Genomic DNA, 13,154 nt, shown 5'->3' on the forward strand with positions numbered 1-13,154 from the left:
TAACTGTGTTGTACAAGCTGATCCGCGACCAGAGCGAGCTGCGGCGGCTCGTCGACCAGCCGGCCCGACGCCGGAGCGAGTACGGGGCTATAGGAGACACGGCCTGCATGGGCGACCACAAGGTAACTATGTTGTACACATTAGTCACAACTATTTATACAAGTAGTTGTATGTAATTACTCCCTAAATAACCTTGTCGCTTTAACTACTAGATACATGACATACATCACTCGATAAGCACAGGGGCCCCTAGGAACAGAGATGGGCAAGATTTATTCGAATGACCACTAACGAATAAGAATAGGTAACAAAATATATTGCGAATGACGAATAAAAATGTCGGATGATTATTCTTATTTGAATAAATTATTCGTATAATAATTTATCCGCGAATGAACTGGCTCGATTAATGGTTTATTATTTTTCTTGGTTTAGAAAGATTTGGCAACTGTGATGTCATGATGTGCAATACACTGAACCTGCAATATATAAATCGTTCGCGAATAAATCATTCGTGAATAAAAAATCGTGAATTATTGTTAAATCGAATGATTGTTCCGATAAAAATGTATTCGAATATTGCCCATTTCTGCCTAGGAATCAAATTGGTTGTTGATGAGGATGACATTCGATTTGCCTTCTCAAATTGACCTGACACACAGTAAAAATTTGTGACCATGACGAATTCTAATTCCAACTTTTCTTCCCCAGCCGATCTACCTGCGCGTGATGCTGCAGAGCGACCGAGGTACCTTAGCGTGCTGCAACCCCAAATTCCCCTGCCCACTCTGCCCCCGTTTCCCCTCGACCCTCTCACTCATCCGACCCCGTCTCACCCGGCTAGCTACAGACCCAGACCTGTACTATAGTAAAAAGAAATTAGACACGACTAGCACTAACTTAGACGATATACCTGACGACTTGAAACGAACTAGAACCGGCTCCTTAGAAATCCTAAGGATACCTGACGTCGAAATCACCAGTGCCGACTACAGTTCTTACGACGGCGTTTTCGTAAACGATATCGACAATACCTTACTAACTGTAAGACAATGCCTAGACCCATATACACCAGAAAGTATAGATTCGCACACACCTAATATAGAAGCGGCGTCTTCAGGGTCTGAAGACATGTCTAACGAAATCTCTGACGTTTTACGCGACGTCAAAATCGATATACCTTATAATAAACTAACTAGAGATAGAAGCGTGTCTCCGACGCAGCTAAAAAGTCGTCTAGATAGACTTTTGAATGATGGGAAGTTAGCCAAAGTACCAGAGCTGCAGAGGCTTAACAGTAGGGATTCGTGCAAGTCGGTTGACAGTAAGAAAGGGGGGTTGTGTTGTTTAGCGTTGAAGTGTTACGGGTTTTGTAGGAAGCGGGCGCGCAAAGTTGACTGTAAATGTAGTGGACTGTGTTGCACTTGCTAGCTTTTATATAGCACAGATAACTAAAATACATAGTTGAATCTAAAGGCCGGAGCACACACGTGCGCTTAAATGTTGGAACCATTCACGCACACGTCGGTGTGCCGTCTCTCAAAACTCTCATAAGGGGGCCATTTTATTTAAAGTTGTCCCTTACACTTTTTTTAAAAATATTGGGATTTTTTATGTTATTTTTACTCAGAATTGTGAGCTCTTTTGATCCTAATAGGAGAAAAAAGTGTCCCAATATGTCCATACATTTTTCGATCTTTTTATTCCGAAACCGCCATACAAAGTCGATGAAAAATGGTAACGGAATGGGAAAAAAACCTTGGGACACTTTTTTGTCCTATTAGGATAGAAAGAGCTCGCGATTCTGAGTAGAAATAACATAGATATTCACAAATTAAATAAAAGTGTAGGGGACAACTTTAAATTAAATGTCCCAAGGATTGGTTTATTACAACTCACGCATCCGGTGTGCACAGGTCTCTATTCATAATCTGCGAGTTTGTTATACTGAACTCGCAAAAAAGGAACCATTTCCAGGCAATAGTAAAAGTAGCAGGCAGGTCCCATAGTAAAAGTAGTACCTACTTACAGTATTGCTATTGACCTAGATATTCATCTGCAGAATACACAAAGTTAAAATCAGTAGTGCAAAGGCGAATACTTACTGATGGCATCGTGATGACAGTAGAATTTATTTTTAAGTAAGTAGTTACCTAAAGTAAGTAGTTACCTAAAATTTACAGAATTATTACCTAAGTACTGGAAGTAACCGTTTCTACTACAGGATAGAAATAATCACACTTTTAGTTGTCTGTGCTTTTATTTAATTTCAAAAGCTTCAGTAATAATGTAATATTCTTACAACTGCTTTGAATAATAGAGCTATTTATAAGTTTGCTTGACAAATGTATGTATGACATGGCATTAATTTCAATACATCTCCGTGAATGTCTGCTAATATTGTCAAATAATCTAATTTAACTGTTAAAGTTACCTTATTTGAACTGACCCTTATTTGATCAACTTGACAATTGTCATTGTCATGTCACAATTATCACTTGACAATGACTATCATTGTATACATAGTGTCAATGTCAGGTGACAATTGTTGGTAAAATAAAGGCCTTATTTCACTTATTTGGGCTGCACCTGTTTCTGACAAGAATTAATTAAATTGAATGACCATTTTGGTGTTGACTGCATTTAACAGTGTTTTGAATAATTTCTTTTTCGGCATTTTAATACAGTAATTATGCAATGTTGTTCGCTTGAAATTGACCGTGTATAATCGATTGTTCCATTTATTATCTACTTTTTGAATATTTTGGACTTTTGAGGAAAACTTGGTTTAATATTGATGGAATGATTATTTTAGTAATTTTAAATACAATTACGACGTTTTGATTAAATGGACACTTAAATATATTTTCACTCCTAACCGGAGATGTCTCTAATAGCCATACTTAATCATGAAAAATAGATACATGTTTGTATAATGACATTTAAAAAGTTTCCAAATCGCAAAATGTGGTGAGAATATTAACTATTATAATAAAGTAGGTTATATTAAGCGTCAACCGTATACGGTTGCTATGACCAAATAAATGGTATTTCTACCATTGCATTGACATTTAAACGTTTTATAATAGCTAATGAATTATTAGTGTATGTAGCTTTTTATTAACGTTATCTTTTTTATTATATTAGAGATGGCTAATGGTAAACAAATATTTAGTCTCTGCATGTGTGGTTTAAACCGCATGCACTGCATACCTATAGTAAATAATTTAATTTGTATAGTCATGTATTCAGTTTCCAAATATCTGAGAGTAGAAAATTAGTAGTCAAAGAATTAGTTTGCCGTCAAAATATGAGTCTCAATAACATTACAATTGCTCATAATACCTACTTTACTTGACAATTGTCATCTGACAATCACAGTTTGTCGTACAGTCAACTAACGAGAATACTTAAGACTGACAGATTTATATTTTTACGGCTCGATTTTTTTCGTTGTAATAACAAAAGCTTACTCTCTGATATGATTTATAATATCTTGTATAACGAGGTGGTTAACTAGGTTTCAATGCAGTTATAACTAGTCGGGCACAGTTGACACTAACTGTTGTAAACATTTAATGCAATAATTTAAAATAACATTTTAACATCAGCTGTGCTATTAATTTTAAATTAAATTTTAATTAAAATACCAAATGGTTTTAAGTCTAGTCGAACTGCTCAAGCGGACTTAAGGGCTTATTTATGAACATGCGAAAATACCTCGGCATTTAAATTATTAAACGGCTATTTTTGTTTTGTAAAGGCGAATTTATAGTTAAAATTTGAGCCTCCATACAAACTAGCGATCCAAAAAAGAACTTTAGGTAGGTTACTTTAGAAAAATATTTAACATATAAGTATTTAGCTTTGATCCATATATTATGTTGTACTACAAGTGAAAAATGACGTAATACCTAATTGATGTAGGTACATAATATTACGAGTATATTTGACCCTAAAATAACGCACTATCCACTACTATAATAAGATACGTGGTATGTTGCTATTTATTCGTCTTTGGTTTTATTAATTTTATTTGTAGATAGGTTTATTAAAACTTAATGTTATGTCAGGCACATATCACTTATTAAAGGTTTTTTTAATAATAATCTCAATGCAAGGTAGTTTGTAGTGACAGATGACGAACAACTAATTTTTATATTGCGTCTTCCAAGAAATATTAACATTAAAATCAATTCTAAAATCGTTTTATGTATTGACCTGTTCGTAATAGGATTTATAGGATAAACAAGGCTTTTCCATTTTTTTATAAATAATGAAACTTACAGCGTCCATGAATATTCGTTAAGGCATTATAAATGTATTCGTATACGTAGTAGAGAATTAAGTGATACTTTCTTGTTATCTATTTCTTGGAAAGTGCAATCTGTGTGTGCTTTTAAATCTTTTAATTTAATTTAATGTCAGTCAGTAATTTATAAATATCGTACACAAATATACAACATTCTGCAATCTGCATGTTTATCGAGTTTGTGTATAATGCACTGGAAAAAGTACCTTATAAGCTAAGACGCCCGGTGCTATTTCTGCTATAGTTTTAATAAACATTCCGCACTGAATTTTGTTTTTATATTTTTCCTTAATTATTATGTAGAAAATTGTGTTACGACGCATTTCTTTATTGAGTACCTATATATGATTTCATTGTTTTATTTGTCAACAATTTTATTTTTATGAATTTTTCTAAAAATAATTATCGATCTTGAGTAAATGCATGTTTTAAACATGCTAATAAGTGACTTATTTTGATTGTTATTTAAATTAAATAGGTAATCAAAATCCACAAGCACTTGTCGAATGAATAATTTTATGGCTCCTATTTCACAAACTTGACAGTTGTCATCTTACAATTCGCTAAGATGTGGAAATGTACAGCGATTTGGCAGCGTCAGGTGACAATTGTCAGTATAGAGAAATTAGGGTCTAAGTGTCAAACAGTGTAATGCGTTTAATAAGTTTAATTAATTAAACTAATTCTTGGCTAGATCGTTGTGTGCATGATTGTGTGTTGAAAGTGAAATTGTGTTTTCATTAATTTGTGCACAGTTTTGGTGTTGTTTCCAGTTCACGTAGACGTTGCGCATTTGTAGCTTTGCTTGTAAGTAATTTTTGTTTTTATTTCTTTAATCTAAATACTGGATACGTGTTATGGGTATTTTCATTTAAGGTTGTACTTTATTTTCTGTCAACGCTTACGTTTCGGGAAACTGATATATGGGACGATAAATATAACTTAACAATTTTAAATGTAAATACCCTTAATTATTTTAGTTTGTATGTTCATAAACGTGACTCGAACGTAATCATAGTATTTACAAAAATATTCATATTTGTCATAAAATCAGGGACAAATGTCAATTAAATCTTCCCCTTAGTCTAATAACTTCAAGTCATTGACATATATATTTAGGGACTGGCTTTACGGGCAATAATAATGAGGCATGACAGGGGCCAGTACAGCAGTGTGAAATCGCTACAACGCGATTGGTTGATGAGTTCGCATCACGCGCGCGATTGGTTGACGAGTTCGCATTACGCGCGCTATTGGTCGCAACTAGTTGCGTTAGACTGCACGATTGGCTGGAATTCGTGAGTAACACCGCTGAACTAGTACCAATTTTTAGTGCCCCATTAGCCCGTCCTTAGATATTATACGTCAATGCCTCTAGTACCTTACTCAAGACTGGTCCTCCCTAAGCTTCACTTTCCGTGTATACCTATACTAATAACAGTTAACTTTCAGGTAATTATCGCCAAGAGTTCCACTCTGAAAACTCGCCGAAACACCCGAAGTCTGAAGATCAAGACATGATAAACGATGACTCGCCAGCCTCACGCTTCATACACTTCAACGTCGACAGCCAGGCTAATATCTTCAAGGAAACTGATATTTAAAACTAAATGTAAATTATAGATAACGTTAGCATATTGGGATGTTTCAGGGACAATTGTACGGATATTTTTCGCTGGAATTTGGACAAGTCCAAAACGAGGTGATGAAGTCTCTCTTTCAGTCTCTACCCTATGACTTAGAAATATAAAAATGTTTCAGAACCAAGGACAAATAATATTTTTGACTTGCCATGATTATCTCTCAGGTTTCAGATTGAGGTTTGTCAATTTAGTCATACTTGGTCTCCTTTATGCTAACATTATTTATAAACAATATGAAATTCTCATTTTAGCATACGTCTTATAAAACTGCTCTGCTTTCATGCGTCAAAAACATTAAAAAACGCAGTTTAATTTTCTAACATGATAATTGTTATTCAATATACTTAGACAAGTACAACACCTGTTGTAAAGATGTTTGCTAGTTGACAATCACGAAATTAACGGCGAATTGTCATTGTCATGTGACAATTGTCATGTTAATGAAATAGACGCTTTTACAATAATGCGGTTACATCAAAAGAGTTTCTGTAGGGAATGCTACTAGGAATGGTACTTTATGACTATTAAGTCAATTTATCTTCTGTCAAACAGAACTTATTCTTAAATTATACTCACTCGCAGTGCGATACGTTTAGTTCTGTAGTTAAATTATTCGTAAAATATTTTCTACAACGTAGTAGGTAGGTAGGTGGTACCTATAAACTAAGGTACCTATTTATTTTCAACTTAGTTCTGTCAATATAAGACATTTAATAAAATACTACCCATTAAATTCTAAGGAGTCCATTAAAAGAAAATCCAATAAATTTAAATGCCTATGTTTTGTTTTGTAGAAGTTGGGATAAATAATGTTGTCAAAATACTATTCTAACTACCTATATTTAATCTATGTAGTTAGGTAATTTATTTTAAACTAAGTTAGCCCTTATGACGCATACTTCTAGTCCGTTTAATTTAGATGAGTTAGATAAGAATACTTATTAGTTACTTGTTTTAGTCAAATGTGAAGTTTCGAATAGTTAGATTATGTTAATAAATCTATGGCTGTCTTAGAGCAAATTAAATAACAAACTGTGTATTCAGCAGGTACTTACTTGCAATGAGACAGTGTTTGCAATGTAGTTTGAAAGTTATTTCATCATAAAACTGATTGTTTTTTTCTTCGCCTGCTTCTCTTCTTCACGTTAATGTCTTCAGTTGACATTGGGAATAATTTCACGAATATTTGTCTGGCAAATTCTAAAGTGAGTTCTGACATCTTGCGGGATCTAGCGGGTACCTATAATTTCTTGAAAAGTATAATGTACCATTTGCAATAAATGTATCATCTCTTGACTGAAGGCAAACTACGCACGCAGGCAAACTTTATTCAAAGTTACTCCATACAAAAAAAAGTTGGAAACAATGGAAACTGAGTTTAAAGAAGGAAGTCAATATTTTGTATTAAAACATTGTAGCCAGGAAAAAACACAGGGTAATTTTGTTCGCCAACAAAGCCATTAATTTAAATTTTGAACGTATTTATTTTGATAAATAATATACTTAATGGAATATAGACACGGTATATGCTTAATAATAAGATAGGCGTTATTCGTTATAGAGCCGTATAATATAGGAATTTGGGCCATAGCAATGTATCTTATGCAATTAATCAATGGTTAACCGTATTTTAAACATAAATAGTTATTGCGCCATCGTCAATTCAAGAACTTCGACATTAAGCAAATTAAAACTTAGTATTCATTCACAGTCATTGACTACATTTTGCAAAAGTACCTATTGTAAACTATGAGAAGCTGCAAATGCAATTTGACAATTTCATACATCTAATACATGACAGCGTCAATAGTGGGATCTGCCGACGCTATGTGAACGTTAATCAAAATATATCTGTCGTTGTATGAATAAATTTAACATGAAAATGTAGGTAACATTTTATAACTTTTATCGGTATCACTATGACATCATATAGCTTACAGTGGAATTTCAATCAGTACCTGTTATACTATTATATTATATAGGGCTTATTAACCATATCAAATAGGATCATCTGTTTGTTTACCATACATATTTATCTATTTTTAGAAGTTGCTAGTTAGGCTTAGGTATCATTCCATAATAAATCACAACAAAATATAGGTAGTCAATGTTTTAGGTTTATAATAAACTAGGAAAAAACACACATGCGTCTAAAATGTATGCTATTCTAGTATTTGAAGCTTTATTTACCTATCAATAAATATACTTCTCTATGATAATCATTTAGAAATCTAGTATTATCTCACGAGTTACCAAAGAAGATTATAGATGTGAAAGTGTTACATTAGATAATTTCGATTTCACGCCTGTGTTCCTTTACTTCACTTAAATCTTATGTAAGGTGCCATTGTAGTTAAATAAATATATTTAGATATTAATAAAGATAAGTAATAATATCCATTTGACAATTCAATCCGTCAATCAATGACCATTATTTGTCACACAAGGCTTACCCGCAATTTTAGCCTAGCGCATATTTCATAAATTTGACAATTCAATCCGTCTGTAATTGGTCAATATCGAAGCGAACTTTAAAATTTGTGAAATCCAAAATGTTTTAAGAGAATACCTACTTTAGATCTGCGCAAATCCATTTACCTACGTAATTGTTTTAGAAAGTCTTAGGTAGGTACTCTATAGGCTAATATTTGACTACATTTATTGTCTTGGTCTGAATTATCGTGTCTTTTTTTCACGCGGGTACCAGCGATGAAACTGGTAAAAGCCGAGTTTGTACGAGTATGTCATTGTTCACCCGAACACCAAATATTCTAGAAGTTATACACTATAAAATAAGTTAGTATACTTAAAGATATTATAGATAGGCTTTAGGTACTTGCATGTCGAAGCGTGTCATTCCTCGGTGTTTTGGACATTTTATTAGGTATAAAATATAGTCCTGTACCTGGGAATCAGAGATACTTATGTACCTACACTTTGTTTTACACGGTAATGTTAGCTTATAGCTTAGAATGCGTACCTAAATGTATACATGACTTACGTTTTTATGGCTCTCAGGTACAGAGTATTGTCCTATTTTTGTAATTATAGACTAATGTTTCCTTTTAAATGTATATACATTGAATCTTCCATTATGGAATGTTGTTTATGCCACTTTTAAGAGTTGTATGTTTTAATAGAAGTATAGGTAACTAATTACTTTTAAAACTAAGTTACATTTTACAAAAGAAAGTTGATAAATCCCTCAATGAAGGGCTAATAATTTATAATGAATTTTATTGTGGCTCTGCATCTGCAATCACTTCTTTCGAACTATTCTTGGCTTAAACTATCGAATCGATTCTGCCATGTTTTATAAATCACTTTAATAAGCACGCCCACGATAAGCCATGGGTCCTTTTTTCAACATACATGGCAAGCAACTTGATAATGATATTGACAATTCTGTATGAAGTCCTTACCAATGCCAACTATATAATGCCATCCCCCGACCCCTCTTTCACAAACTTGACAATTGTCATCTGAGCGCCTACCGCGAACCACGTTCTACGTGTTGCCTCTCTGTCGCACTTGTAAATTCGTACGTATAAGTGTGACATAGGTAACACGTCGAACGTGGTTCGCAGTAGGCCCTCTGTTCTCACTCGCTAGGTAAGTCGGTGTCAGGTGGCTATTGTCAAATTGGTGAAGTTATGAGCGTGGTAGGTACGTTTAGTGTAACCTAGCCCTTATATCACCGCCCTGACACGAATTGTCAATTTGTCATTGTCAATCTTGTCAAGTTGATGATATGGCATGTCACATAAAATAACAGTCACAGTTATTATAATAAGTTGAATACATAATTATAACATTTTAATAGTTTCAGTTAGGTGTTGAATAGCAACAGTTATTAAAAACAAAATAAACATTTAGTGTCGGTCGTACAGTAACCGATATTATTTATGTGCATTATAAGCAATTATTTAAAACTTACAATGTGTGATCGTTCATTATTTCTTTGCACAAAATGAATACTTGCATTAACCGGTGAAAGTTAATTATACATTACTTATATCTACTATTCTTAAAGGTCTTAACACCTATACTGTTGGCTCTATCAGTTTCATATGAAAATCTATACTTTGTGCCAGATAGAAGCAGCAAAAAGGCGAATGAAGCAATCAAAATAATGTCCACATTCATATTATTAAGACACTAAGGTCAATCTTCCTTAACAATAAAGAGCGTCCTCAAGAGTAAGTAAGTTATATTTATTAGCACAAGAAATTAACAAATCATCCGTCTATCCGTATAACGACCATGTTTCACCACGTTGACAATAGGGATGATGACACATGTTGAATTTTATAACAAAATCTAGTAAAATAGATAGCAAACGAGCAATTTATCACAATAATGTGGATATTAAAATAAAATATTGAAAAATTACAAAAATACAGGACCTGAAAGTTTCAAAATTTAAGTTTTTTTTAACTTCCAAAAACGATAAAAGTAAGGGTACCATTCGATTCCTTACATTTCATTCAAAAAAATATTGTATAGCAACTATATACATAAACGCAATATTTCACCGACAAAAACGCAATTTTCTTGTTTTGTCCATACTACAAGATGGGCGATGACGTCACGGCCTCTGGCCGTTTTGTATTGGGCGTTTCGCGAGTGAAGTGCGACTGTCGGCCTTTGACTACAATTTCTGACTTTTGTGTTACTTTAATGCAATGGGTCCCATATAGACATTTGATCCTAAAAGCAAACACGATCGATTGATACCATAAATGAAAATTAGTCATGTAGCCTATTGTAATTTGACAATGACAATTGGCAGCGTGGTGAAACATGATCATACGTTACTGGTCCAACAAGTAAACATTGGTGTTGGGTAACATCCGTTACTTATACCGATACCTACCCAGCATAATACTGAAAATTGACATTGTCAGGTGACAATTGTCAAGTTGGCGACATTAATGATTTGACAAAATGATTGGCAAAATGAAACTGATTGAGCTATTTCTATAATACTCTTTAGAACAAATTTCAACCTAAATGTTGTCTGTATATCTAGTCAATATGTATTGTGATCAGTGTTGAATAAATGATGTTTTCGGAAAAGTAACCTGTTTTTTACTTAAAGGACCTTCTAAAATAATACGCAATTTTGAGTATTAGGTATATAATAATATTATACTTATTTCAAAAATAGCGTTTTATTACAAAAAAAATTAAGACATTTTATGTAAGTAGGTACTTATATCTGCCTAAAAGCAAAAATAACATGAGAATATATTCAATTTTATCAAGATTTAATAAGACTTCCGGCAATTTAGGCACTTCTTTTCTAAATTGGCACATTTCAACTTAATAAATAAATATCTCAGTACAAAGTAAATTTAAATAAACATAGGCACTTATTATCTAAGTATTATCATCTGGACTTTACACTAGAAGTACATAAGTACATTATTAAATTGACTTAACCTTTTATAAGGTATAAAAGTGTCAAAAATTATGTAAAATTTAACCCCATCACTTTGAAATAAAGTTTAAAATCAGGTGAGAAATATATTACCTCTGCCTTTTAAAGCCTGAATTCATGAATGGAGAAGGAAATAGCTAATAGTCTTTTATTTTACGGAGTACAATTAAGTCAAAAATTATACATTTAATGACTCATAAATTTGCTAATGACAATCTGATACAATAACTGATAACAGTTATTCCCAGCAAACCATTAGAGATAAGTACAATATTTTAACGTACTCATGACTATTTCACATTGAAGTAAATGCAATAATAATAAAAATAACTCATGGTTTCGGCTCCATGCATACTTCCTAAAGGCTTCGTCACACAGGCACGTTTTCCGGGCGCGCGTGAGCGGGACGCGCGTGAGCGGGGCGTGTGCGATCTAAAAGCGGCGCGTGAGCGATCTAAAGGCGGCGCGCCCCGCTCACGCGCCGCCCGGAAAACGCGCCTGTGTGACGAAGCCTTAAATGTTCAGAACACCATAGTTCCATGTATGGGAAAAAATAACATGTTTTTTATATGTACATATAGTAATACACATACATATAGTAATGTGGATATAATACTATGTATTAATATTGGTAGGTATAAAAAAATTATATAACATATTTAAATTCATTCTTAATAATACAATTAACAAAAATGATTAAAAGCAAAATATATGTTTCAGAATTATTCTTATACAAATTATAAAATGGTTAATATCTAAAATTACTAAAACAATTGTACATAAGTATAAAAACTACCTACACTTATCACATTTAATTTAATCATAATTATTTTTTGATAAATGATTATATTATATTATTAAAAACAATTGCTAACTTGGAGATTTCTTATTATTCGGATAAGCATTTCATATTCTGGCCACTAAAATATGTCACATAAAAAGGTAGCAAGTTCAAAAACAAAATCAGTGACATTAATGGCTTTAAAGACTACCTAATAGGCAATTAAATACATAGTTACTATGAGGAATCTGCTGATTCACTAAAACTAAAGATAAAGTTAATTTCAAGTTAACCTTGTTTCAATCTTTAACTCTTAATATCATTTTGTTTGACATTAGCATAAGAACTGTTAATACAATATCACATGTTCAATTTGCTTTTTATCCTATATTAAGTATCAAAATATAAAGTAGCTTCAGCAAAGTAAACCCTGGGCTTCAATATGAAGTATCTTATATTTTACTGAGGCAACCTGCTTCAGAAATAGCATCCACATTTACCATTGTAACATTACATAATACTTTACATTTACAAACTACATTGGATCTATAAACATTTGTGAGCATGTACTTCTTGAGATTACCACATTATAATATAATTACTTTGTATACATTCATATATGCTGTATATCAAATTCTAACAGACAGAATTGGCCACCCAGACCAGTGGTAAGCTAACCACTATGCTGATTGTGGTGAAAGACAGATTAAAGGCAAAGGCATTTTGGCAATATCAATTTTTTAACAAGCAGATACGTCTGCGAGCGATATTCCAAATTTTATATTAAAGGAAAAAATGGAAAAGGTTACGCTTCCAGAAGGACTTGAACCCGCATCCTCCGCAATCTGTGCGTTGCTCTTAACCAATTGAGCTACGGAAGCCTACCAGGACATCGCAAATCTTTCCATCCCTTCCTTTATGCATACATGCCATAAGGGTGGCGTATAGCAACATCTAATATATCTCTTTAATATA

The 13,154-nt window shown here is 33.1% G+C and overlaps 1 protein-coding gene across 2 annotated transcripts in view; it reads left to right on the forward strand.

Moving 5' to 3' along the window:
• Nucleotides 1–5,993, forward strand: part of LOC134657441 (inositol polyphosphate-5-phosphatase A) — a 57,881-nt gene extending 51,888 nt beyond the window's left edge. Inside the window, exons 13-14 of one of the 2 annotated variants that reach the window (XM_063512995.1) lie at nt 712–748; nt 5,765–5,993. In XM_063512995.1, the coding sequence (XP_063369065.1) occupies nt 712–748; nt 5,765–5,916 (189 nt within the window). In that variant the 3' untranslated portion in view covers nt 5,917–5,993. Of the gene's footprint in view, nt 1–711; nt 1,502–5,764 lie in introns of those variants that run through there. The other variant, XM_063512994.1, reaches the window with a different exon arrangement.
• The last annotated feature ends 7,161 nt before the right edge of the window (nt 5,994–13,154 follow it).

The sequence above is a fragment of the Cydia amplana genome, chromosome 20, assembly GCF_948474715.1.
Source record: "Cydia amplana chromosome 20, ilCydAmpl1.1, whole genome shotgun sequence".
In the NCBI taxonomy this organism is placed as follows: domain Eukaryota; kingdom Metazoa; phylum Arthropoda; class Insecta; order Lepidoptera; family Tortricidae; genus Cydia; species Cydia amplana.